Here is a 27814-nt window from a genome sequence, read left to right on the forward strand (position 1 = left end):
CTTTTTCTTGACAGATTTTTTATTTTACTTTATTTTAACTCGATTAAATGACAAGAGAATTTTTCTTAACAAGGTTTAAAAAATAAAAGATGGCACGACTAATAGTGAAACAAATCTTGAAAAACAAATACTATACATTTAAGTATGTACAACAAGGTTGATAAATAAACCAATACTGACTAGCAATATGATTGTTTTCTTTCAATTCTCTACATGTTAGTGCACTGAAAATAGCGGAAGCGTAAGAAACATCAGGTACTCCTAATCGCAAAAAAAAACCTGTTTTGGTTTGATAACCTGAGACGAGCCACAGTTGAACTTCTACCGGTGGTCTTCTAAAGCTTCTGTATGGAACTTGTGCATAAACGTGTACTATTGTCTAGTTATTACTCTTCAGACTGATTTGCTATCGCTAACCAGCAGCATTTCTCTTGACAATACCAAATATGGGAGGAAACGTATCTATAAAGTCACCCAATTGTTGGCATTTCCCAACATTTGCATACAAAAGCAAAAAAAGGGAGTAAAGCTGTAAAAAGTCATATCCAAACATGTTTAAAGCCTTTTGGAAAAGTTCTTTTCTTATGAGGACTATTTTGTTGCCGCGCGTTCAGACCTGCTGAGTTCGATGTGCCGGGTGGAGTGCGTGTTGGGGGGGGGGCTGCTTTACAGAGTGTTTTGTTTTTCAGGAAGCGATGGGCGACTTGGCTTGACTCCATCCTGAGCATCCGGCGCACTTCCTGCTTTCCTGACCGGCTGAGTCCAAAAAAAGCAAGGAGAACCCCCATCTGCTCCGTCAAGTGCAACATGGTGAGCGTGGGGCGGGGCTCCTCAGTGTCTCTTCATGGACGACACCTTCTTCTTTCTGGCGGCCAACATCTCGTAAAAGGGGTCCCTGCTGATGGCGGCCCTGCGGACATTTCAAGTATTTGTTTAAGGTGGCCTCTGGAAAAATATTTTTTTTAGAAGAGGAGCCCTTAGTCACACGTACTTGATGCTGTTCATCCATTCGTCCTTCTCCTCGGTGGTGGGGGCGGAGATGCGGTAGAAGGTATGGTTGCCCTCCACCACGCGACCGTCGGCCTCCGTCTTGCACGCCTTGATCACTTGGTCCTTGTTGTCGGGAATGAAAAGCTCAAAGCAGTTCTGTGGCGGAAAGAAAGACCACCGTCATGGAGGGGAATATTTTAAAACTTTTGTGTGTAGTGCCAACATGAGACACAAGAGTGCAGTGTGCTTACAGGCTTCTTGTCCTCCACTTCCCTGATGCTGAGGTTCTCCAATGGGATGATCCCTCGTGGCTCTTTGTCCTGCGCACGTGAAGAAGACACAACAAGTTCAGTGAGACGCCCGGCGTCAGAGCGGCACTAAGGTAACGTGGTGCTCACCGTCGTGTATTCAAAGTAGTAGAGGCAGTTGTCGGTTAAGATGAACCATCGTCGCTTCCAGGTCTTAACTCGGCCTCCTGCGTGGCAAATCAAAACCATCAGATGGGCTCGGTGGGAAGGAGGAGAAAGCGCAGGAGGCAAAGCGCCGAGTCTAGCAACACGCAGGCGGACAGACGTGAGCAGGCAGACAGATGGAAGCTCCCGACGAGTCGCCCGCGCACAAAATGGTGCGCCGGGTCCCGTCATGCACTCACCACACCGCCACCACCACCGCCACCATAGGTAGAAAGAAACTCAAGTGCTGCTTTGATGAGGTCATTGAAAACTGGCTGCTGGCCTCATCTGGCCCGATAAACACACACCTCGTAAAGGACGCCGCTACTCCACTTGCATACCAATACTGCATTCCCGCACACACACGCAGGTGTTTGATAGGACGCTTTTATTTTTATACTACAACTGACATCACCCGCCCCATAAATAGAGTTTGAACCACACATTACTGGAACATCCAGAAGGGTGGGGGACTTTATTTTAGATCAATGAAACGAGAATACGGCAACATTACGTGAAACTGGACTGCAAAATCAGGCGTAACCAGAATATGAAAATTCATTTCCTGCCAGGAAAATAGAGGTGACATCTATTTAGGGAACGCCTTTATTTTTAGAATACTATCTGTAACCGTTATTATTATATTACAATTGATATCAAGTGAAATTGGAGTGAAAACAACCCGTCCCCAAAATGTATGAGTAAAAAAAAAACACTTTTTTCATCATCTGATCTTTCTTTACAAGGCCACACCCCCTTTCACGCCCGGTGGGACTTTTCATTAACTCCGGCATCGCTGACCCTACCTGACCTCTCACCTTAAACACAGCAGGCCAGTTTCCTGTGCGGGGAAACCTGATCTGCATAAGCAGATGCCCCCACCCCCTCCCCCCCAAACAGGATGCCAATGAGGGTCGCGAGCCTGCAGCGACATTCTGCTACTCTAAAGCTTCGAATTTCCTGTTGGGGGTCTCAGTTAGCTACAAGTCTAGACTACGTGAGCCCACCACCATGTTAGTTGACGTACATCTACTGTGATAGGAAAGACGGAGTTCAAGTCACGGCCCGTAGGCACCGCACACCCTTTCATCATCATATGCAGCCATTCAAGCTATGGTCAAACACCATAAAATGATCAAGGGGGGTGGGGGCTTTCCTCGCACTCCGACTAAGAAGAGAGCGAACTCCTCCGATGCAAGAATAGCTGGGTAGCGGTCCCGGCACATTGTTGCTAAGGGAGGGTTGAGCGGGTGCATGCTCAAGTGGAGGCACGGCGGGATGCTGGCAGCTTTTAAGGATTACGATTCTGTGACCACTTGGATTCGGTCGGTGGTATCCAATCAAAACACTGCTGGCCGCACCGCTTTCTCCAGCCACGTAGCACGCACCCATCCGATCCATCGAATAGCAAAGAGAAGAGCCACAAAGTTGGAAAGCTGCAGTATTCCCTTTCCATACACACAGAGTAAAATCTTGATGTGGCTGCTCGACTGGATGGAGGAAAGGGTATAATGCAGCTTTAGGACGACGAGACCAAAAGCCACATGAAAAAGATAGTGACCATCAGAAGACCTCGGTGGGAGCGGTCAGAAAGCGAGCGGAGCCCGCGAGGGTGGCAGCCAACCACCCACAGAGATAAAATGACAGGACACAAAAATCAAAAAACCGCCAGCGCGGTGAGTCGACTGAACAGACAAACATCTGAAGTTGGAAATGCGTCGATGGAAGGGACAAACAGAAATATCCACAGACATGGAAAATAAAAAACCCAGCTGGATGTCGGAGGAGAACAAAAAGCAATAATGGCGCACCACCAAAAGCACCGGAGAGCTGAGAGAGAGATGGAGCAGGTCTTTTGTTTTTGTTTGGTTGGTTTGGGAAGAACAGGTGTACATACCTCCTGAGGTAGGAAAGACAACAGCCAAAATCATGGGAACAAACAAACGAAGAGGGAAAAGGAAACAAAATAAATCATCAAATTAAATAAATGAGTAGGAATCATTGCACCACAGTGACGTTCATTTGGCTTTCAGGCTGTTGTTCTACTTCTATTCGCCACATGGTGGAGCTGTGCACACCGAAAAGCCTTGGCTCCATTTTGACTCATTTATTTTATCCTCCACCTTGATTTTTTTTTTGCTTTTTTAGCGGAAGACGTCTGACGCCAGCCAGTTGTCCAGATTCACAGTGATTAGCACGATTGACTTTTCACAAATCAGCGTGAATCGGAACAAGGAGGAGGAAACAGAAGGAGGGGAGTGTTGAGGAATCCAAGCGCTTTGATTTTCAGCTACCATCAGTTGACCTGTGGAACATCTGGAATGCAATAAGGCAGCCCAAAAGTCTCTTTTATATGTACATCTCGAATATAAACCTACAGGAGACGTGTGAATGTTGATTTAAAACGGTGTCGTCTTGGAAACATGGTAATTATATAGTTAAATCTTCCATAAGGACACCTGCTCACTGTTTTAATGGTGCGAAAAATGAAGCGCACGAAAAATATGTTCACGTTCAGACGCACACTTGATTGACTTCCTTTCCCGTGCTTATGTGAATGTAGGCATCCATCTTGAAACATTTATAAGTCTTCACATATGGTGGTCTGATCTCAAGGCCTCATTCATAATTCATGAGAACATGGCGGCTGCATCAAGTGTGTTTCACAAACACACACACACACATTCACAGGTTGGCGACCTCATTTTTAACCCACTTGATGTATGTGCTGCTACCTGCCCGACAACAAAGCCTATTGTATGATGATATTTGTCTTTTAAGGCTATCAAGTGATCGTCACTCACCCAGTTTAAGCAGCCAGCCTTCTCGGTCCGGGTTGAAGAAGGTGTGTGTGAGGTCGTTGCCGTCGTCCTCTGGGATTTTAAAAGGCTCATTCTTGATGCTCTCGTAGAGATTCTGCGTTGGGAGAAAAGACGCGGTTAATACGCAGCGCCTCGGAATGGGACCGAGAGCGGCCTTGAAGCCAAACTCGCCCTGAGCAGGTCTTCGGGTAGGTCTCCGCCTTCGTTGATGCCCCGGTTCATGGAGATGAAGCGCTCGACGGTGGGCTTGTCCTTCACGTTGGGGTTGTGGAGGCTAGTGTTGAGCATGATGATGGCGAAGGACAGGATGTAGCAGGTGTCTGGAACACACGCGGCACACTCAAGACCTGATGGGCATTCCGCAGTCTGAAAGTTAGCTTAGCGCGGCCACTTTTCTATTCATGCAGCTGACAAAGCAGCACTTGATGTGTTGTGCGGCCCCACATGCATTATGCACGTCCATCTACATCCATGATAAAGCCGCTCATCTATGCGCATTATTCCCAAAAGGCGGACTAAAAGACAAGCTGGGCAGACTTTCTGTCTGCGGAAGAAAGTAAAGTAGCTCGGCACGCCATTAGGCCGTCCTCGACTGAAATATCAAGCACTCAATCATGATTATGTGGGAGCTAAATTGAAAAGGTTCTTAGCTGGCACCTGTGGATTGGAAAACGCCTGGGTTGCATTGGCAGTAGCGCTGAGCGAAGGCCTCCATCATGCGGTCGATCTTCTGGGCTTCTCCCGGTAACCGAAAGCTCCACAGGAACTGTCTGTGAGGGCAAAGGTCGGCGTTAGGGCACGGTTTTGTTTTTTGGGGTATGTAGCAATTGTGTGTCGTCTTACCGCAGGGCCTGAACCAGGTTGAGGTCTGTGAATTCATGAAGTTCAACAAAAGCGTGAAGGACCTGGATGTTGAAATCATCTCTACGAGGCAAACAAGGAAATACGTTTGAGAAGATAATAAAAGAGGAACATCCTATTTTGAACAAAATGTCTCGGTTTGATTGTTGAAGCCTTTAAAGTGTGACTGAAGATGTTTTGGTCGTAAAGGGATTGTGCTCCCATCGGAAGGCTCGCCCCTTTGCTAATTCGTTTAACATCTCATCTGGATGATGACATCATCCCGTGACCCGTACGCCCTTCAGAGTAGATGATCTTCCCCCGGGAGCCTCACGCCGCATCACTCCCAGCGGACCGGCAATTGCCTTGAAGCGTGCAGAGCGCAAACAGCCGTTCCCGGACCCCGCCCTTAATACGCGACTGTCTGACCCCTAATCCTCGCATTCCGAAAACGAGCCCCGCATCATTTTCATGTACTCGTAAAGCAACGCCGGGCTGTGGAGTCCGAGCTTTAATTTCCCTTAAATGATGTCTTGAGCGCATCACTTAAGAGTGACTAAGACAATTGAAAGCAGATGGAGACGAGTGAGGAGCAGACGTGTTCCAAATGCGGGAACAGAAAAGTATTTTGGTGGAAAGTGAGCACGGTGGAAACTATGCACTTGCTAAGGTCCTCACCTTTCCCCGAGGTAATCCCCAATGGCAGTTTTGTTCAAACCTTCCCCCTTGCAGAGGAACTGAGCGATGTCATCGCTCGTGTTCTTCAGGAGGTCGTTCTCAATGAGGAACTGAATTCCCTGGAAGAGTGACAAAGGACATGCGGGAGGTCAAAAACAAAATCCTCTTTCACACACGTGAGGTTTCATGCTAATCACCGGCCTACCTTTTTAGGGTCCATGTTGAATTTCTTACGGCCCATGGCCACCTGTTTGTTCCTCTGCATGATTTTCCTGGAAGGTCAGATAAATGAGATATTTATGAAGGTAGGACTATGAAGATCGACTCAAACCCCGAACCTTGAAGCTACGGGCCAGACGTCCAAACCACAAGGCTCGCGTGCTGTCTGACCCAAGCATTTTTCCCAATTATCAGCTGTAAGACACTTCCCTGATTCATTTATCAAACAGACGAGTCATCTTAGCCAACGTGACTCATAAATCGCATTAGCAAATGATATTTCCCGCCAACTATTCACGTCGACCCTGGCTGCCGTGACTAATCCTGATTGTGGGAAGAATTTCATTCTCAAGCCTGGAACTGTTCAGGGTGGAGTTCTCAAGGTACTTCTGTCGCCACGGCGACCTTCTCCCCCAACCCCTGGTGAGATTCCTTTGGCTTTTGTCTGCTGCTGAGCTCCTTTAAGTCAAACGGCAGCAGACAACAGACAAACGTGATGGTGCGGTGTCGCCGCGATGGCATCGAGGAGCCTTAATGGGTTTGGGAGGAACGCCAAAGTGCGCCATGATTTATCTGCCGTTGATGGGATCTCTCTGACCAAAGTAGTCGACCCCGGCGCCCCCTTTCCCTCGGGACCGCGTATTGTCTGCCTCGGCCCGCTGCATTATTCAATGAGGCCTGCCGTCATGTGGGGTGTGCGCCGGATAAAACATTTAAAATGCCTTAAAAGCACGGCCAATGTGGGAGGAGTATTCGGTGTGACGAGATCACCATCGACAATCAATAATTGACGCTTTCATTTGCTAAGTAAATAGAAGGCAAACGAGTCGATTTGGGCGACAGGCGAGGTGTGTTTGCCGTCGGGGAGGGGGAGGGGGGGGGCGTGACGGGAATGTTTTTTTTCACAGGCTGTAAATGAAGGCATCTCTGGGTTCTATCTCAAAACCTGTAAAAGGTCCATCCATCTTACCTCTCCTCGGTGGAACCCAGGTTCTCAATCTCGTTGGTGACCTCTGCTATCTCATCCTTTAGCCGCTGTGGAAAACAAAACAGAGTTCACTTGTTAATTATTTCCAATTTATGGTCAAGTCATTATATATCAGAGAATATGAATTTGGGGGCAGTCTCATTTTAAATAAAAATAAAAAGTTTGTTGGGTTCACGTCCAAGTGTAAATGTAGCCTTCAGAGACAAAACCCCATTTATGTCATGTTATTTATGCTAACAGTCCCATTAGCCTCCAGTTTTATTATGTCAATGTCCCGTATTGAGTGATAAAGGCCGGATTCATATCCACGTCCCGTGCATAACGATTTATTCCGGGCCGCACCACAAAGGCAACATCTGTGTCGTCGAGATCTGCGCAATCCCAACGCATTCCTCGAATGCTCGCCTCCGCAAACAATGGCCGGGCGCACACAAGAGGCCTTGACCCGCACGGCCGGCGGAGGAGGGCGTGGGAGTCAGCGAGGGGCCCGGGAGGGGGGCGCTACGACCAAATATGGAGAAGAGGGCGTGTTTTTGGGCGGCGATGCCAGTCAAGGCTCATTAAAGTGCGGGTGTCAACCTGCGGCGTTTGTCTGCAAGGACAGTTGGAAGCCGACTCTCTCGCGGGGACATCTGGACGTCGGGCGTGACAATCTGTCACCCTTGTGTGTCAATTGTCTAATCACCCATATTTCATCTGAATGCTTCACATGATGCGTTTAAAACTACCCTTCACGTCACTCAGTAGATGGCGACCATTTGAAATGGAGATAGCCCAAATGTTTTTCTGGGGGAAATGAGATCTGGGTAGGAAATTCCCGACATTCCACTTGGGTTAAAATGTGTGGCGGGGGAATTTGTAGACAAAGTGGTGGGAGCACGAAGGCGTGGTGAAGGAGTTCAAGCAAATATTTTGACGTTGTTTTGCAGGTCCAAATATAAATACTCAGCCACAGAGGCAACAGTTTATGACAATTTTTGGTTTTTCTTTCAATTGAGAAGCCTGTAAAAGAAAAACTGCATTCTTGACAGTACCTGAATGTCCTCCAGCAGCTCCAGCTTGCGCCGGCGGATGTTCTCCAGCTCCTGCTGCTCCTCCGGAGTAAGATCGTCCGGCACTAGGAAAAAAGGGGGAGATTAGCACACAAGGCACCAAAAACAACATCGGGGATGACATCGAGCATTATCGCGATTGGTCGAACTTCAGACCAAATCTTCTACCACATATACCGGCCAACAACAGGCATCAATCAACTCCAGGGTTAAACTTTCCTCAACCTCATGACATCAGTGGTAGGGTTCAAAGGCTAGCGCGGTGCATGGCCCATGCTGACTTGGTGGATGGCTGTGAATAATTAGCAACATAATGCTAATGTCGAGAGAGAGAAGCGCTACACTTAACATTTAATTAGCAGGGTGCTTTAAATTCCAATATACTGTCAAAAGGTTGACTGATGATTGGCTGCCATTAACCTATAGCATCACAAGCTAACCAGCTTTGTCATTAACTGATTCACTGCCAGTCCGGTTAAAATGAATTTTTGACGTCTATAATCGTCATTGGCAGCGAATTAATTGATGTTGAGTATTTGCGGAAAAAAACGCTCTCAACAAGGTCCAGAACGGACCAGGACAAAAAGAGGCCTCATCCGGGTTGCTAGCAAGCGCCTGTCATTTCCAAGAACATAAGCAGCACCACAGGCAGGAAACCATCCACTCAAATTAAATGCCGAGAGCTACTTGTTTCCCTTCTAGTCTAAGAGTCACTACTTGGCTGTTAGTCAGCCAACGTCTGGCATGGCCCGACCCGATGAAAAGAAGCAGTCATCGGAAAGGAAGAAAAACGAGAAAGGGCGTAAGCGAGAAGGGCAAGTGGGGAAGGTGGGGAACTAATGCATAAGAGTCGACCTTTACATAAGCTCTCTTGATCTTGGTTTCTGCGAGTCTGCGTAGACACTATCACAAAACCAGAATTGGACTGAACCAACCCCAGGACTGTCAAGTCTGAACACACCCTTGAAAAACCTGGATTGACCTGAAGCACTTTTTTATGTCCTCCCACCGCAACATGACTAACGTTTCTATTTCAAGCAACAGAATCCATCTCATCCGAAGACACGCTTCATTAGGCTTAACGAGGGAAACGGATGTTGGGCCATCCTTACGTGAAGATATCTTGCTCCTCAAGGCTCCAATCAATCAACCCCAAACCGAAACTAATAAGAGTGCTGGCACCAACTCGAAGCGGTCCATGTCATAATGCATTCGGCGCAAGTCGCAAGCACGTGGACAATCAATCACTAACCTATGGACGCCCGCAAACACCATCGTCCATTAGGCAAAAGGTGATGTAAGATTCATAAGCAGACTAAACGTCATTACAACAAGTCCCTCTGGGATTGCTGTGAAGACCACACACGCTATTCGGACCTAAAACCAAACAACCTGGAACAAAGACCAGCGGGGGTTTCAAAAGTCACTCAAATGGGCAGCATCCCAAATAAACTTGCTCACCATTGACCTCCTGACTCTTTATTGCCGCACACATGAGAAGAGACCACCGGTTATGAATCGTAAATCCCCAAAGCGTCCGACCTGGACTGTGGGAGGAGATGTCCTAAATAGAAGGAACGTTGTGCAGTCGTGACGGCGTGGGATAGAAACTGAGTCGGTGGAATGATCCCAGGGTGAGTTAAAGTGGGATCAGAAGAATTCCGCAACTAGGTGCAAATGAAGGGACAGATTCTTAGTCTTGGTCTCACGAAAACATCAGAATTGAATGACACGAATTAAACTTCTGCACTTTGACAGATCAATCTTAACGAGTTCACCATAACAAGACTGATTCCCAAACCGCCGACCACTCACCTGAATGACAAAAACGCCAGGCTGCCCAGTTTTTTGGGTTTCTTATCTAGTCCAAGACTTCCCAGAGGACACTGGATTTGTTTTAAAAAAAAATTATCATTTGCTCAGTTCCCTTCGAGCAAGGCGTCCATCCTCATGAGGCAAAAATAGATGCTACGCAGTGTTTTCCAGCTGCACGGCGGAGTGAGCAGCTCCCTGCCGGCTTCCAGCTCGAGACACGTGGGAAGAAGCCTCCCTCCTCCCCCGTCTCCATCCCATTTCTCTATTTTGCCTTTGCAAGCTTTAAATGTGGAGGCTCCACCCTGTGGCCATTCCTTACTCTGCCTCCTCCTCCTCCTCTCATAAAAAAACAATATAGGGAGGACAGACGAGGCGAAAACAAACAAGGCAAGACACATCGCAGATGTTCTTTACTTGATATCATTTGAAGAGCCGCAAGCAGCAATACTTACGTCATATTTTTCGACATTTTGGGTTAACTGCCAGGCCAGAATAGAACTGATCTATTGCGCCATACAGGCGCCGGGGAATTATGCTACGCTAACAAAACACAAAAAGACTATTTGTGAGTATGAAGTTATCTGCGGAGAAGCCAGGAGCTCCAACACAAGCAGACATGAGTCAGCCCGTCACGGCGGGACACTCTCACTCCTGACGAGTCATACCGATTAACGCCTGGCTCACTCGACAATGCGCATCTATGCTTAGGACAATCATTACTCGACACGGGATAGAGTGCTAGCTTAGTGACACATACCGGGACCTTAAGTAAGATGATGGAGTGTTGCGTTATGTGTGTTCATGACATGTGCTTGCGACCTCATGTCTGCAAAAAATGTTGGTTCAACTAGCACAACGAGGCCGCTGTGAAGGAATGTCGAAGGGAATGTACAGCGAGGCGCCCCAGCTTCAGAATCAAAACAAACGGAGAAAACACAAACATCCCACGGCTGCACTCGAATCATCACACGCGCGTAATCCATCGTGGTGGACGCTAAAAAGACGTTGCTTTCTCTTAATCATTTCGTTGTTTGCACAGGCTGGTGCGGACACCCCTGGAAGCGGAAGTGCCGTTTGGACCCGCACAATGCGAGCCTTTGTGCTCCGGCGGCCACTAGCCTCGATTCTTATCGTGGACGACCAATTATCAACATCCTCTCGGAAAGGGCAACACATCCAGAAAAGCCCGTGTGAATATTTCTAGTGCGACGGTGGGAAGTAACAAAATACAAATACATCTGTTAGGCATTGGTATTTCAATACAAATTGAAACTTTTATTTTTTTTTAAATACAGGAGTTGAATCGGTACTTATGTGTACTTTTACCAAAGTACTGTGTATGTGTACTGTTGTGAAAGTACATTCTTGGGGGGTTTTCTGCTTTAAAAATCACGTTCGCGAGTTTGTAGCAAAGACAGAAAGTTGCCACTTCCCGTGTGGCGTAGTTTCAAATGCCGGAGCTTCCTGTTTGTTGGTTCTCACACACACACACAAGTGGAACACGCCTGTCCTTTGGGAAGGCTTTCTTTTCTCTCTCTTGGGTGTTTGCTTTCTGTATTTACATACAACAAACAAAGCACGTCATATTTATAGTTTCACTTCTTTGTGTGATACCCGCAAGGTGTACCTGCAGACCAGAGCCGCCATTTTGCGGTGAGGACAACGCAGCTGCAAGGCATGTTAGTACCTGCTGCACACGTGCCTCAAAAAATTAAAGTGGCTGAGACTTCTCAACGTTAACTTAATTCACATTTCTAACCCTGGAACATATTATTTCTATTTCGGGGATAGAAACTGTCTGAAACTGCAAAACCTTGGGGATTCCCATTTTGTAATGATTTGGCATTCTTCCCCGCACAAATGGTTGTAGTTTAGTAACACAAGACCAATGTAAAAACACAATTTTCTGACTGCACTTTAGTTAAAAGTGCTGAGTTGAGTGGAAAAAGGGCGTGCACCAACGCAAAAACATGAGAAAATAAAACAAGATCGTGGCGAGACGTAAAGATTGTGGCGCGGGTAAATCAAACCACCGGCGACTTGCGGTGCAGCCGTTCATCACGACTACTTTTAACTCGACGGGCCCACCCGCCAACATGCGGCACAGACACATGGACAACAAAGCAGCTGTGTGGCCGTCTCATTGCGGCAGCACATAACAGGATCAGTCTGCGAGACCGAGGCTAATACGATTAGCGTTCGCGCAGTTGGCGTGGGCTAATTAACGCCGCCTGCAACTGAAGCGCATTGTTGGGCTTGTTGCTAGCACACTTTGTTGGGATTATAAAACATTCAAGAGGGGTAACGTGAGAACATGTAAGGGTGTGTGTGTGGTCGTGCTTCACACCTGTTGCTGCAAAGTGTGCGCTAAATATGACATTTAACCCACACCACCAATTGTCATTCCAATTGAAATTATTATGATTCAACATCTTTGGTCAACTGTGTTCATGCGATGTGATCTATTTCGATGACACGCGTCACTTTAACAGCTATTTTATGACGATGTTGGATCGACGTAGGCCTACAGAGTTCATGGTGACGCTAGAGAAAGTAGCTTGAGAGCACAAATTAAAAAAAATAATAAAGTTATTGATTATTCACTTTATTCTATGTACAGCAATTGTATTTGTGTTCTTTGAATGTTAGCTACAGGAATAGAAAGCGATCATGAATCTTTGATTAGTTCCCTTGGCAAACAGAACAAGGTACTTTTCTCTGTGTTTCTAAAAAAATACTTCAACTGAAACATATTTTGAGTTCATTATAACTTCATTTTCAGTTTGATGACTGAAAGCGGTGTCAGATGTCAAATGTCAAATCACCCGTCTAAAAACTCCCCCATTTATTGACATAAACAAACCCTCCAGGGGCCATTTCAGGGCTTATGAGGGCCGTACAACAGTTGTGAAAACAGTGAACATCCATCCATTTTGTAGTCCAGACATCTTCCTGATTAGGTTGATCTGGAACCTGTCCCAGCCCAGGGACACCCTGGACTGGTCGCAAGCCAATCACAGCATTTATATAACATCCACTCACACTCACACGGACAATAAAAAATACTTGATGAACTTGATATGAATGGTTTTGGAATGTGGGAGGATGCTGGAGTAACCAAAGAACACACACAAAGCAGGAGGAGAACAATACAAACACCTCACGGGTTCCAGATTCGAACCCAGAATCTTGGAATGTGAAGCATAAGTGCATTATAGTCCCCTGAGTATTTTCAAATTCCACAAAAAGTACACAGAACCGCAATATAAGACTACGTAGTGATGAAAATAAACATCCTATATACCTGTAGAAGAAAATACAACTTTTAAAAGCCGGAAATAAATGCTAATAACGACTTCCGGAGCTGACTCTTGAGTTAATATGGTATTACGTGAATATTACTTCCATTATATTTATATAAATATGACAAGTCAAAAGAGTTTGACTCACCTACGCCGTCTTCGGACTTTAACACCATGTTCTCTGTCTGTCTTCTTGTCTGCGTGCTGCTTTCGAGTCCGACACGAAAGTTCGACGAGCCTTTCCAAGCGTCCAAAGTTAATTTATTCGGCTTATTACTCTGTGTTTTCAACTAACAACTTTAAATATTATCTCGGGAGAGTTAGGCAGTAGACAGTTAAAGGGAGCAGTTAAATCTACTGGAAGTTTCAGTCAAAAGTCCACCCTTGTCCTGTCTACTGTGTGTGCGTGTGTGGAGGGAGGGGGTGCGTCAGTCTAACAAAACAGCCAAAACTACAAGCCAGTTCCGCTCCATATTTCCAAAATAAATCACCAAGTCGTTTTGGTCAAGTGTGTACAAAGGGAATAAACATGAAATACAAATTGGGGTTTGTACAACGCTAGTAGAAGTTACATAGAGTGCAATACGTCTAGTTAAAAACACAGTCACGTGTTTTTGTGACAGTATACAGTCTTATTTTGAAGAAAAATATGACAATGCGGGTGTCATTGTGTTGGGCGAAAGGGGCAGGAAAAGGGCCTGATGACGCGTTCAGGGGCCCACCTCTCCACCCTGTTTTGTGCACTGGCCCAGGCACGCACACAGCTCAGGGGGTGGGGAGAGGCGGGACAGCTGGACCGTGTGGGGGCGGGTAGCTTGATTGACACATTCAGCAGTTTTCACCACTTTATCTGCCACTTTTTTTTTTTTTTAAGCTTTAAGTTTATTCCGAGAAAACCCACATAGTGACCAAGCCCTGCCACGAATTACAAAAATCAGCATAATAATTTCAAAGAACTTGTAACTGAAAGTATATGCCACAAAATGTAGAACGGCACTAGGTGCGTTTAAAGACCTCCAACAAAACAAAGCATCTCTAACGCATACCAAAAACATTTTTTAAACCTAACAAGAAGACCGTGATTCTACTAGATGGCGCCAAAGTAATACTTTCAGTATTCGAGCATAAATACCGTGAAGACCCGCGATTTTCAGTGAATATGTTACCCCCAAAAGTTAGTTTCCCCCTAATATATGCATAATTAATTTTTTATTTTTTTTTTGTACTTCCAGTGAAAAGGACGGAGCCTGTTGCTGCTTGCTCACGAAGGCAGAAGACAGTTGGAGGTGCAGGAATGCTGCCCTGTGACAGCCTGTGAAAACAACCCCCGGCTCTCACGCGCTCCATGTGCGGATTCCGCGCAGCGGTGTCAGGTAATAGCCACTCATCAAAAAACACATTGTTCCTCTCAAAGATCAAGACCACAGTTCGTTTTGCATGACTTTGCGTTATGTGTGAATGCCTCACTTGTGATTAAGCGTCGCGCAACAATGCAGCTACTGTTGAGGTGAAAACTTTACAATGTTACAACTGTTGCAAAAAATGGGACAAGTCACAGAGGCTTCTCATGTTGACTTCACTCATGTAAAGAAATGTGATCAATGCACAGAAAATGTGCAAACAGTGACCCCTGTTGGTCATTCCTGTGAACTACAGGCGCCTTTTCACCCAAGTCCTGACCAGTTGGTGAGCCTGGTGTCAGTTACAGTTGTTATATTACAAGCACACAACTTGGGGTTAGCTTAATGCTAACACACAATGCAAAATGCCATAGAGGAGCTGAAGAATTGTCGTCCAACCGTAACGGATCATTATTAGATGGCAACACAAGTCGGTCAAAATTAAACATGAGTGAGGCCTTCAGAGGTTACTTGAGGTTGCGTGACAATGGCTAGCGAGATTGTGCTGTACCCGCATTACCACACCACAAGAAACAACTTCCCCATTGAGCATCCACGTCATCTCTTTACACACACACGATATACATTCACACATTCGCACAAGCGCGGTGCTGATTCAGACGTTTGGAAATCAGCGACACTTCCGTTTGTGTCGCACTCCGTCAGCAGCTGATTCGCCGCAACCCGTCGAGTCATGCCAACAACACTGACTTGCCTTCCAAAAATGCTGCTGGGCACCCAAAAATATAAATCTATTTTTTAAATATGTGAATGAAGAGAGAGTCAAGCTTGTACAGTAATTCTAATTTGGGTCAAAATATTGTTTACTCAGTCCAACCACTTTTTGTTACCAAATACCAGACCTTTTCCGCAATAATGTTGCAATGTGTCTCAGTGATGTCACAAATTTGCGAAGATTTTCCAATCATACATTTTTGTATTCCACTACACTGCTCACAGCCACTAAACGGCCGCAGCGGGAATAAATTCAAACAATTACATGTAACAAATATTAGAACTTAGCCCAAGCTTGGCAACAAAAAAAACATTTCATTTAAAAGGTTACCTGCAACTTGCTGGACCACATCCACGGTTGGACACAAGAATAAATGAAGGCTGGATCCACAAAGTTTGTTTACTGTCCCCATGTCTAATAATATTAATAACAGTCAAAAATCAAATTGATAGAACACTTTTAGCAAGACTCAAAGATGCTATAGTTATTCCACGGAGAGGTTCTTGAGCTAATCCAGATGACGGTGGATTCGCTCCATCTAGACGCGCCTGTTTAAAGACGCGGCTTGTTGTCAGAGGCGGCAACTGCTTCCGCTTTCACCCGGTTCCTCTTTTTGTGTCGGTTTCTCAGTTTTCTCTCCAAAAGCCCCTTATTCCCCTCTCACGCCCTAATAAAATGCTAGATGACACATTGAAAAGGTAAATGCACTTTCCATATGAAAATTGTTCCTTATTGCCCAGTTATTATTGTTATTTTTAAAGCAGTTAATAGGGGAGCCATTGCTCAAGCGATTTAAAAGTAACCAATAACAAAATGTGCAGCTCTTTTAGGAAAGGTTTGCGATTACACAAATTCACATATCCTGATTTGAGTTACGAGTTTAGTTTATTCTCTGAACGGATTCAATTTGTATATTTTTATGGCGGTTAATAACAGTGTCATCCATCGCTCAACAGTTTTTAATACAACCAATTCTTGGGCCTTCTTTAGGAGAGGTTTGCTATTACTTGGCTGAACTGAAACAGAAATGGTAGCCATAACATGGCATGATAAGGTTTTTTTCCCCACATGGTCTCATGTGACATCAAGAGTCAAGAGTTGACCCGCTTGTGAACCGCGACGTCAGTCATCCTCAAGCAAAAAATGCCGCAGTGGTGCATCGGCACAGTGGAGTCAGCACTCTCTACTTTTTAGTGTACTCTCAATTTGAACTGAACTGACGGGAAAGCTCAAAGTTGGAAAAACAAAACTGGAGGTAAAAAGTTAAAGCATGCAAATGAGATTTGAACTCAGAACTTCAGTACAGCGAGACAGCTCTCTCAGCCACTACCTTCACCGTGCCAACATAAAATCGCTAACGTTAGCATCCTCCCCAGTGAATGGACACTAAATATAGATCATAGCTTCAAACTGTCAGAGTAGAAACTTTCCTTGGTCACAATCGGTGCATTTTAATGAGACACTTGCTTTTTGATGTTCGTTTCTGTGTCGTACTTTGTTTTTTTTTTATTATTAATGTCCCCAGCATGGGTCCCCTGTGATTCGGCTGCTTAGCTGTGAATTTGACAGCTCCTTTATTTTCATTCTGCTTTGTTCATGACAAGATGTGTGTGCACGCCTTGCACATGTGTCAATCATAGTGGTGGGAGGGCTCACCAGAATGACCACAACAAGCTGCCTCCGAACACATCTGGGTTGGTGGCAGTACAGACAAAAAGCCAAAGAAAAAGAAAAACCATTACTGTCAGGCTATTTACATCATGGTTATCATCATCGCTGACCGTCTGTTGTGGCATGTTAAAAAAATTGCTGACCAAAGTTTTGTCTTTGTGCAGTCGGATGATATAAAAAATACGGAGCAAAAAATGTAGTATCTATAGTTACATAAGAAAATTATTTTTTTTAATGGAAAAAATTATAACCGACTAATTTTAAATATATCAGTACATTTAATAAAAATAATATACAAACCATAACATAAATATAAAAAGTATATTCTTTAAAAAATTCTCAATTCCAAAGACATATTTTATTCTTTTAAGACTCCAGATATTTAATCACAATTACTCATTTTTTCTCAATTTTGTTGTTAGGATAAAGGATGGTCTAAAAATAGCTAGCACTAAATGAGGTAATTGCATTAATTTGTTTTCAAATATTACCTTAAATATAAAAAAACCACAAAAATGTGCAAACAAAAATTTTAACGTCTCAAACTATTTTAAAAATAAAACACAAATGCGCCATACGTAACCATTCATTGAACATATAGTCATTCTTTTTGTAGGAAACGTTGCAATGAGGGCAGTGCTTAGTGCTGCTCTATTTTGAGATTCCACTGCAAGCGCAGAATACTAAAGTGATGCATAATTGATAGAAAAAATCTCTCTGTCATTGCCTCACCAACCTCATTCATTCCAATCAATCGTCTTATCATTTCCATCTTTGATTACACGAACTGACGAATACAGCAGCAGCGTGCCGTCTTATCTGCAGTGTGACGCTTCATAATCTACATCCCATAACATTTTTTTTCTTTTTACATATATAGCAAGTCAAATGGTCGATATGAAGAAGGAAGAATTGTTTGGGACAAACCTGGAGTGTCTCCCTCCATCCTGGTGCTTCTCTGGCGGCGTGAAGAAGTCTCAGTGCCCGTGGGAGGGAGGCGGGAGCGAGGCTGTCACCGAACCGCCCGCAGCAAGCCGGAAACCTTCTTGTTCGGTTCTCTCTCTTTATTTCAAATCCTTCTCCGCTTTCCCCCTCGCTCGTATGCACTTTACGGAGCCCGTACCTCGCCACTTTGAACTTAGAACTGACAAAAACACAAACTAACGATTAGTGTACGTGTTGTCAAACGAGTGTCGCTGTACTTCTGACGCCACCGGTCAATACACACCCATGCCCCGCCCACACAGACCGTGACGTCACCCTTCAACTTCACCTTTGTAAAATCAGCGGGTAATATCAAACACAGAACAGCTTGACAAAAAAAGTCATAACTTTATTGCACCTTTTCTTTTTGTTTTCTTCAAACGTGGTGCAAACGCAAGTGTGGAAGGTTCATTTCGGCGGCCTTGACAAAACGAGTGTGCAGGTAAAACACCCACCGACTGCTCGATTAAAGATGTCTTCTCAATATATTTATAACTATATATGGCAAATTCAAGGCAGAATCTCTAGACTGGAAAGAAGGGGCAAATCTTTACAGCATGGGAGGACTGTATACAATGCATTTTGTGTCATGACGTTGGTGCAGGAGGGAGGGGTCGTGACCCCGAACCATTTGTTGTAAACTAATCTTTTGTGGTATTTGTACAGTGCGTGTCTTAAGTTAATGGTCTGGCGCAAGATGACGTCCAACTTCCCCCACCACATATACAAAACAGTTGGGTCATATGGCGATGGAATACAGTACATATGTGATGGCTTCCTGAGTCTCCGCCCATTTTGTGGAGGTGACCGGGAGCGACGAAAACAATTGCATAGAGGTATATGAATAAATTACTTCAACTGACATGAGGGGAAGATCAAACGCAATGTTAAACTGTGAGTTGAGAAACGCCCCCTCGCCGCCATTGCAAATACTCTTGAGCGCAACAGTGAATTTTATCATTAGATTGAATATCAAATTGTGTATAATAAAAAACCATGAGAAGAAAATATGACATTATGGCCTACACATGTCGTCCAGTCATTTTGGTGCTCCATAAATTGTGGAAATGAATTAAAAAAATAAAATAAATACAGTGGGGGAAAAACTAGCCACTCAACACAGCAACATAACACACCTGCTGATAAAAGGTATAAAATCAGAACATTCGGAAAACTAAAATATATGGAGAAATTAACTTAATTCTATTTCATAGAAAGAGATCCAATGGCCCAGGGAAAAAAAACTGAGGCTGATGATACAAAATGGAGGTCCAGTATTATTTTTGGTAATTGGCTCATTATTCAGAATTGAGAACAAAAAAAAAAGGGGGGGGGGGATTTTTTTTCTTTTGATGTCTCCATTTCCAGTCCAAAAGTTGTCAGCGACATCCAGGGAAGGCTCGCCTCCCGCCGGGCTTCACGGACCACTTGTTGCGGCGGTCCTGGATCTGCTGGAAGATGCTGCCGCCGCCACCGCCTCGCCACTTTTCTCTCTTCCAGCTTTTTGTCTTTTTCACCTGGTGAAAGCCAGCACAAGACTCCTTTTAAAAGCTTTTCCACATCCATGAAATCTAAATATTTGAAATGAATTTATTCCTAATGGCAGCAAGGCATATGATGATTTTTAAAAAGACGCTCGTCTCACCTTGCCAGTGTCAAAGTCTTCATCCCACTCGTCGATCACCGTGTCGCTCTTGGCCAGGCGAGCATCTTGGATGGCGTCTCGACTGATAGCGGAAACCTCGCCGTCCCAACTGAGGACTAAAGCGGACCAAAAAAAAAAAATTATGACTATTTTTCCAAATAGTTCCGCTCTGGTTTCTACAGCAACTCTCTCACCGCAAGCGCCGTAGGCTTTGTCCGAGGCGTTCCGCATCAGCTCCTCCACTACGTCGCTGCTCCTTTTGCCATCCCAGGACACGCCGGCACTGGCGACGGTGCGGGCCGGGCTTTCTCCCGACACGCCACTCGCCGGCGGCCGCCACTTATAGCCGTCTTTCACCTGGCTGTCCCAAACCAGCACTGTGGCTTCAAATGACACAAATGTGACGCAATAACTAATCATGTCATTTTTGTTTACGTTTGTGTTTTTGTGGTTGCGCATACCTGTGCTGAGCTTGCGCGTCTTTTCACCTGCCGTCGCATTCTTTTTGGGCGGGGGCTCCGCAGCGTCTCCATTTTGCGCCTCCGGGCAAGGTTGACTCACTTCTTTCAGCTTCCTTTTCTTCTTTTTGACTTTTGTACTGAGGACCTTTTCATTGTTCGGATTGGCCTTGGAACGGCTGCAGTTAAATGAGCGATATTACGGAGAAATTAGTTTTTCAAAGAAATTCACCTTTTCAATTTAGCTTTGATAAAAGACCAAATTGCTTATTCAGAAAGTCTATAAAGTTTGCGAGAAAATGTCCCACTGAAATTTTTGAGAAAATCTGATGCTTTGCCACAAAACTGTTCCAAAAGAGAAAAGTTAAAAACGGCTCAAGTCGATTAAGACTTGATAACTCTTCTCACCTTTCTGATGAATTTGTGTGCTGCGGAGCCTCCAGCAGAATTTTCTTTTTCTTCCTCTTCTTTTTCTTCTTCTTTAACAGCACGCAGTCCACCTCATGGTCTTTCCCGTTGGTCTGACACGCCGTTTCTGCGGCGGAGTCTCGCTTCTCTTTTGGCTCCTCAGCTTCTTGACGACTGGAGAGACTCCACATGCCGCCCTGGCACCAATCCTCCTCTTCCGGCTTGGCTGGATCCAGATGGGACGGGAGACTTTCTCTCACCGCTGTCTTCTCGCCGTCTTCTTGGTCTCTTTTTCGCTTCTTTTTCTTCTTCTTTTCACCGACGGGGTTTGACGGCACCTCCGCAACAGCTTCCGCGTTGACTTCCACCTCGGAGTGGCGCCGCTTCTTTCTCCTCTTTTTCTTTTGGTTGACGTTTTGAGTCGGGGGGCGGTTTGGTTCTTCTTGGTTCTGGTGGGAGGACTTGGGGCTCTTTTGCGCAGGAAGGTGGAAGCCGTTCAGAGATGGGCTGGCGTGCGGTGGGAGCGGCGTGACGACAGGGGAACGTTTCAAAGGTGATGCGTGTTTTTTGGGGGAACGGGATGAAGCTCTGGGAATACAATCATTGCTTTTAGTACACAAAAAAAAACATAGGGACTACACCAAATAAACTAAAAGAAGCAACCAATTCCCGACCTGTGAGTATCAAGCGTCGCGGCAAGGTGGTTATGGTGATTTACATGAAGGGAGTCGCCAGACAGTCGTCGTGGAGAATCAGTGCTGCTCGGACTCCGGCTGTGAGCCTGCAGTTATCGACAAAAATAAAAACTTGGTGGTCTAAAAGAAAAAAGTAGCCATGAATGTGACAAAAAAAGAGGAGAGAATTAAATTAAATAAAGGATGGCGGGATGGGAGGAAAAGATGGAGGAACAAAGAGGAGGGGGCATGGCAGAGAACAAATAGAAATGGTTAGAAAAAAAAGAAGGTAAAAAAAGGAAAAGAAGACAAACCGTAGACTGTGTGGTTGATTAGACCGTTACATTCACAAGGGAAGAAACTTTAATGTGACATCATTCAATTGAGTTCAACGAGGAGGAATAACACATTATTGATTGTATTGATCAGAGTGTGACATTTTCTACTACCCCTGAAGGACAGTTTAGATGTATTTAAGAATGTTCCAATGGATTCCAACAATATTTGAACGAAAGTCGAAACAGTTCGAGAATGTGGTTCACCTTCTTGGCCGACAGCGCCAGCTTCTTGGCGGGAGGCGGGGACATGGTGCTGCCGGTGGCTTCCGCTGTGATGTTGTTGAGAGCCGGGGGTTTCATTTTGGCCGTCTTCTGCTCCTCTGCGCTGTGGGAGCGCTCCACGCTCTTGGCGGGGGATGCTGTGGCGCCGGATGCTTTTCGAGGGGTGGAGGGAGCGCCTCCCGCTGGCGCACTCTTAGGACCTGCCATGTCCTGGTTTGCAGAACAATGATAGGAATGTTTTAAAAATCAAATGTGACCCTTGGGCACATAGTTTGCCCACTCTGGTGTACCTGTTTAAAAGCAACGTCGGACTTACCTTTGACTCTGTGGTGTCGGCAGAGGAGGAGTCGGACAGAGACTTGAATGAGGTAGACGCAGTGAGGCCTCTGCCGCCATCTTGCTTTTTGTCTCCATCGGTCCTGCAGACGCCGTTGTTGTTGCCGTTGCTGGACGGCGTCGGCGTGCTGCAGCGCAACTGGCTCTGAGGAGAGGGCTTCTTCAGCTTCTTGAAGGGCTCCTCGATAACCGCGGGCCCGCCAGGCAGCTTGGCGGCGCCGTTGGAGGAGGATGAGGTCCAGCCGGAGAGGCGGGGCTGCGGCTGAGTGCTAACGCCGTTTCTGGCCACCGGTAGGCCCAAACCGCCATCCATGGACTGGATCTTACGCAGTTGCGCTGGCTCCAGTTTCTGTTCGGCCACGGAAACCAGATTTAGTGAAATGTGTTCATCAGCCACAGAAGACAAATTAACCCCGTCCTCATTTTTTTTTTCTACCTTTGTGATCTGCGGGGAAGAAAGAGGTCCATTCAGATTGAGCCTCTTAATTTGCTCTGATGAGGCGCTGTTCTTCGCAGTATGCAGCATTCCCTGTTTGCCCGACTGTCCATCTGCATTCTTCTTTGTTTCTGGGATTCTTCAATAAACACAACAACAAAGGTGGTAGTAAAAGTGTTGACGCTCGCAAAAGCGCGCCGCTTTTCACCTCAGATAAAAAAGCACGTAGGCCTGCTGGTTCAAGACCACTTTGATGTTGCTGGAGTGGACCATGGAGTCGTTCATTTGGTACCATTGTCCGTTGCTCGCCTACAACAGCACAAGACAAAATAAATATGCATGTAAGGATGATTTATTATAGACTCAAAACATTCCACAGCGCTACTGTAAACATGAGCATAGGGCTGTCGTGCACAAGACTCACCACTAGGGGTCAGTGCACAGCAGCATCAAAGCAACCTTTCTGTTGTTAACTTGTCATGATGAACACTGGCATCTCTCAGGCTATTGTTTTTTTTTTTTTTTTGCCCCATGAAGATTGTGTATGCAATGGTAGCACCTTAACGTAGCAGTAGTAGTGTCCGGCGTGGCAGCTGTAGCCAGAGTGAACCAGGACGGCGTAGAGGCCATACATGACGGGATCGCCTGAGCTCTGAGACATGTAGGGACGGATGTTGAGAAACTCTGGATAGCCAACATCCTTTAAAAAAAAAAAAGGAAAGAAAGGAAAATATGTGAGGTATGAGGAGAAAGTATGCAACCCTTCAATCATGGGAAATTATTTGTCGACCTTTGTTATTTTGCCTCCGCTGAAGTTGGCAAATCTCTTGAGCGAAAGAGTCAGCACATTTGACGTTCGATGGACGGTGAAGCGCTTTGTTGCTGGCACTTTCTTTTTGCACCTGCAAGGGGGAAAGGGGGGGGGGCACACACATCGTAAATGTGAACAAACCACAAAGTACACAGAAGGTCTTGGACTTACTTGGCACACATGTAAGCATTGTCGCCACTCAAAACATCCGGTTTGACAAAAAGCTCCAAGGCTCGCACGATGTTGACAGCTTGCTAAAAGATAGAAAGACATTTAAGACGTTACAAGCTGGCATGAATTAATTCTTGTTTCTTTTGTGTATTAGTTTGAACTTACCCGAATCTCCACAGCAATGTCCAGGTAAGGGTCGTAGGTGTCTGACACACTTTTACAAATGGAACATTTTACTGCAAAGAATATAAAAGAACAATAAATAAAAGATCAATCAACTAATTGTCCCGTGTGATATTTTGCTCCGTCAATACCTCTTGAGCGCAGGTAACCTCCGAAAATCTGGTGCACCAGTGTTGTGGCTTGTGTCTGTCTGTCGAGTCTAAAAACATTGTCCTTTGTTTAAAAAAAAGATGTGGACAGGGGGGGGGGGGGGGGGGGGGGGAAGGAGGGGTGCATACTTTGGGTAGCCGTTGAGACAGGCTTTCTGCATGGCGTCGATGGTGTACCGCAAGAACTCGTGCGCATCCTCCTGGCTACCGAAGCGGAAATGTCGGGCGATCTCTGCACAAAAACAGCACGCTCAAATCAACTTTCCATAAATCACTGAAATGCCATATTTTCAACTGCAAGTGGTCATTATAGCATTAAGCGGAATAAAAAAAATTATGGCATCGAGTGCGTTGTTCAGAATGACCGCTTGTTAATGACTGCCCAAAGAGCGCCGTTAATCTTTTTAGAATGTCACAACAAGATACTTCAAAACAGATTTGGCACACCCTTTTCTGAGTAACCACCCGTGATGTTTTTGCAACCTCCCCCTAAAAAAAAAAAAATTAAAAAAAAAATAAAAAAAATAAAGAAACATTTACAGTCACTTAGTGAGTTTTAACAGGCTGATCGCATTAGCGCTAATGTAGCTCAGGAAGCTTCGAGCCTTCCTGGAGGCACAGGAGGGAGGAGGAAAAAAAATACGAAGCTGATCGATATTTAATACTCTCATCGCTGTATTCCCAGCAATAAGTCACATCCAGTGGATGGAAATTCAAAATCCTTTTTGTCTTCCTAATAATTTAATACTAGTGACATTGTGTTGTTTTGTCAGGATTTTTTTGGTGCTAAAGCATCCAAGCCTGCAGTCACAAGGAGACGGAGAGGGCACTCGAGGGGAAGATGGTGCGGACGGGCGGTGGTTATGGAGACTGCAGCAGCAAGCAGGTAGGGAGGGGGGTCGCCAGGAAGGAGAATAGTGGGGGGGTCCTTTGGGACTCCAGCACCTAAACTCTCCCCTCATCTCCCCATACGTCCTCCATTCATTCATTCTGCTCGCCGAATGTACCGCAGTGTGACGTCACAGAGTTGCGTCAAGCAAAACAAATACAAAGCTGTCTCACTTTTCAGGTCTCTGATGAAGGACACGGGCTTGATGGCGTTGCCCGTGTTGGCAAATGTCTGGATGATGTGGTTCTGCATGACGCAGATCATACAGAAGCCCGACTGGTGGCCTGAAAAACACAAACATTTGTCACTGTGGTAATGACACATTTGTGTGTGTGTGTGTGTATCCTAAATCAACTATACAATTGTATGTTTTTGATACTAGTGACACCAACTACCACCAAAAATCCAGTTTGCCAGTTTCCAAGTCGCTTTTCTAGTCACAACGCCCTAGCTCCGTCTCTGGTTGTCATGGGAACGCAAGCTGTGTAACCCAGGCTATGTTTGGGATGAAACACTCACAGACGCGGCTGTGCTCCTTGGAGAGCAAATAGTTGGCGAGCGGCGGCGTGTAGGTGAGACACTGCACGGTGGAGTTGAGGAAGCAGGTGTTGCCCAGGTTATGGAGGCCGGCCCCCACCCTGTACACCCGCTCCCATTTGAGGGTCAACTTGTTCGCCGGGAAGAGCATCTTCTGCGGCGCGGCAATGCCATCGCCTTGGCCCCCGACTGTATTCTCTGAAACTAGACAATCACATTTGGAATAAAAACACAGCACAGATGCGCGTGTCGAAAACAAAGCGCTCCGTTTGGTTACCTTGCCTCTTGATTTGGGCGGACTCGCCCACCTTCTGCCCGGGGGAACTTTCATTCCTGGGATTGAGGATCACGTACTTGTTTTTCAAGCTGTCCAGCTGATAGGAGAAACCCTTGGTGGCGGGCTCAAACTCGATCTTCTGCAAGAGGACCTTCTTGGCCGAGGAGGCCAGCAGCTTGTTCAGGTCGCCGTCATCGCCTGACTCCTTTCGACTGGGCTTTAGCGCCTCCTTGAGTTTGTCCACAATCGGCATTGTTGGAACATCACTGCAAAGAAGGGAGGCGTCAATTGTGTGGAATATGAGCCCCCCCAAAATAAAAAAAATATTTCCCCTCAACAGCACCAAACTGTTCAGTCATTCGGAATTGGTTTGGATTAATCAAAAATTAACTGCCCATCAGTGCGTTGTAGTCAGGCTACTGTCCCTTTAAATACTGTAATCGCACTAAAAGCTTAGCGTGCATGTGCTTGACCACAAGCAGCGTGTACTAGTCGGCTAATAATCAGAAAGCTCGGCGCGATTGTGCTCAACGTAAACATCCTCTTTCTCCGCGTCGCTCCAAAACACTGCCGAACACCTAGAAAGACATCACAGAGGGTGGTGATGTCACCAGAATGGGGTGGGGGGGAGCAGGCCCGAACATATGCACAAGGACACCGCGACCTTCACGTGCAGCCGTTGCAGACTCGATAGGATGACACGCAGTCCACGGGTGTGAAGACGACAGCCATGTTGTTATGCAATTTAACAGTCGCCTTTTAATTGCAACCAATTGGATATTGAAGGGGCTGTAAAAGGGAAAACAAGAAATTGCCAAAGGCAGTGAATGGAAGAATTTCCAATCAATTGTGCCTGCTGCTTCTAAAAATGATATTTCATTGGAAAAATATCTGGCATGTTTAGAATCAAGCTTGCAAAAATAAATCACTAACCTACACATTGCAGATGATGTTGGGCAAAAATAAAAAATAAACAGTTTCTGCAGTTTAAAGCATGTCCTTGCAGCTTACAATAACAAGGCTGCCATCAGAGTTTAACAAAAGCGCAATCTGTGTTGCAAATGTTGTGATTTTCTGATTCCTCTGGGGCCTACTTTTTAAACAAGCAACGAAGGCACATGATTTTAAAAAGCAGCATGTAAATATGAGCAACTGATTTATTTATTAATATTGTTTCTGATTATGTCACCAAAATACTACGCCATTGCAGAAATAGGTAGATTTCATCAGGAGTGTCCGGTGTAAAAAAAAAATATGACGATGCAACTGAGTCACTAATTGGACAAACTGCTAATCATCAATCCAAAACAAAATAAAAGTTGATTAATTAGAGAATTTCATTTAGTCCCCTTGTTTGCAGCCGACCAGATCCAATGATGAAAGGGAGTCATGGATACTTGAGAGATGCTGTAAATGACAACTAGTCAAGCCTCTTTATCGTTCACAACAAAACTGTTTACATAGAGAGCTACTCCCATTTCAACCCTTAAATTACATATAAATCATCCCTTTGAACCCTAACACGTGTAACACTTCCTCCCCACACAAGTACAGACTCCCCAGTGAATGTCTCTCCCTTGTGGGTCAGCATACAACATGGAAACATGGCATTTGGCATCGACTAGTTTCATGCACCATATGTGACACTAAAATTCGATCGTCGAGTTTGTCGTAATTACATAGTAAAAATCAATTCCACCATTTAAAAACGTATATTTTATAAGGCATAACTCATTTTCACCTCGGCTGTGTCTGTTACTTCATGACCGCGACGTGTCGGGCCACTTAACGTGGGGTTAGCATGCTAAGTTGCTAACCCCAACCAAGAGCCAATGTCGACATTAAACGGCGTCAGAAGGGCGATGAGATGATGCCATTGCGTCCATGTTAACCCTAAGAGTCGTGTTGAGTGATTTATGTGTCGTTAATTTTGAGGAGTTGAGCCATTTAGCGTGTTTTTAAAGGACGGCGGTGGCTAAAGGCTAGCCGGCTAACCTAACGTGGCGGGGAGGGTTCGCGTTGCCCTCACTCGCTTGCTGCAATGGTTAGCGTCTCCGCGCCCAAAAACGTCGATGACATCACTCAAGCACAAACGAGGCGCCAAAAAAAATTGTTTTTGATATATAAACCTTCTTCGTGGCCTCACCTTTGTAACGGTCAAAATCTTTGAGAAGGGAGAAGTCCGTTGGGCAGATGCTGCTTCTCGGTCTGCTGGTATTTTAGCCCATGCTGCATTATGAGAGGGCGGTGACGACATTGATGGACCCCTAGCGAAGACCTATCGGTGAACAAGTCCCGCCTTTGTGTCAAGGTTGAGCCAATCAGCGGCCA

The 27814-nt window shown here is 45.5% G+C and overlaps 2 protein-coding genes and 1 long non-coding RNA gene across 7 annotated transcripts; 1 reads left to right on the top strand and 2 right to left on the bottom strand.

Annotated features, from left to right (window-relative positions):
* Positions 1-18155, bottom strand: cyth1a (cytohesin 1a). 4 transcript variants are annotated; one of them, XM_037256829.1, is made up of 13 exons: positions 13307-13334; positions 8024-8106; positions 6972-7036; positions 5988-6054; positions 5783-5901; positions 5108-5188; positions 4922-5034; positions 4436-4584; positions 4247-4358; positions 1389-1465; positions 1242-1310; positions 992-1146; positions 1-910 (listed from the first exon to the last, which is right to left on the bottom strand). In XM_037256829.1, exons 1-13 carry the CDS (start codon positions 13332-13334, stop codon positions 832-834), a joined length of 1197 nt encoding a protein of 398 aa, XP_037112724.1. In that variant the 3' UTR covers positions 1-831. The 4 variants fall into 4 exon arrangements, with proteins under 4 accessions (XP_037112724.1, XP_037112725.1, XP_037112723.1 ...); XM_037256830.1 differs by lacking the exon at positions 13307-13334 and adding an exon at positions 17893-18155 and having other exon boundaries at positions 14-910; positions 1389-1467; positions 4246-4358; XM_037256828.1 differs by lacking the exon at positions 13307-13334 and adding an exon at positions 15625-15833 and having other exon boundaries at positions 14-910.
* On the top strand, positions 14363-18943 carry LOC119125950. Its single transcript, XR_005098558.1, has 2 exons — positions 14363-14531; positions 17846-18943. It is a non-coding gene; the product is annotated as an uncharacterized LOC119125950 (long non-coding RNA).
* On the bottom strand, positions 18325-27732 carry usp36 (ubiquitin specific peptidase 36). 2 transcript variants are annotated; one of them, XM_037256716.1, is made up of 20 exons: positions 27630-27732; positions 25484-25749; positions 25189-25410; positions 24843-24953; positions 23910-24012; positions 23763-23830; positions 23614-23684; positions 23449-23531; positions 23257-23368; positions 23026-23166; positions 22675-22775; positions 22467-22605; positions 22011-22379; positions 21677-21904; positions 21135-21241; positions 20461-21048; positions 20056-20231; positions 19789-19977; positions 19595-19710; positions 18325-19466 (listed from the first exon to the last, which is right to left on the bottom strand). In XM_037256716.1, exons 2-20 carry the CDS (start codon positions 25734-25736, stop codon positions 19329-19331), a joined length of 3315 nt encoding a protein of 1104 aa, XP_037112611.1. In that variant the 5' UTR covers positions 25737-25749; positions 27630-27732; the 3' UTR covers positions 18325-19328. The 2 variants fall into 2 exon arrangements, with proteins under 2 accessions (XP_037112611.1, XP_037112612.1); XM_037256717.1 differs by lacking the exon at positions 27630-27732 and having other exon boundaries at positions 20083-20231; positions 25484-25736.
* Positions 27733-27814: the final 82 nt, after the last annotated feature.

Source organism: Syngnathus acus, chromosome 8, assembly GCF_901709675.1.
Source record: "Syngnathus acus chromosome 8, fSynAcu1.2, whole genome shotgun sequence".
In the NCBI taxonomy this organism is placed as follows: Eukaryota; Metazoa; Chordata; class Actinopteri; order Syngnathiformes; family Syngnathidae; genus Syngnathus; species Syngnathus acus.

Excerpts from the sequence above, each read along its gene's own strand:
- usp36 (XM_037256716.1), bottom strand. The coding sequence starts at position 25,736 with ATGCCGATTGTGGACAAACTCAAGGAGGCGCTAAAGCCCAGTCGAAAG. Across the intron at positions 21,049-21,134 it reads GCGACGCTTGATACTCACAG|AGCTTCATCCCGTTCCCCCA; the intron begins GTCGGGAATTGG and ends TTGTATTCCCAG. Across the intron at positions 19,978-20,055 it reads GACGCGCAAGCTCAGCACAG|CCACAGTGCTGGTTTGGGAC; the intron begins GTATGCGCAACC and ends TGTCATTTGAAG.
- cyth1a (XM_037256828.1), bottom strand. The coding sequence starts at position 15,706 with ATGGGGACAGTAAACAAACTTTGTGGATCCAGCCTTCATTTATTCTTG. Across the intron at positions 6,055-6,971 it reads CTGGGTTCCACCGAGGAGAG|GAAAATCATGCAGAGGAACA; the intron begins GTAAGATGGATG and ends CTGACCTTCCAG. Across the intron at positions 4,359-4,435 it reads TACCCGAAGACCTGCTCAGG|AATCTCTACGAGAGCATCAA; the intron begins GCGAGTTTGGCT and ends CTCCCAACGCAG.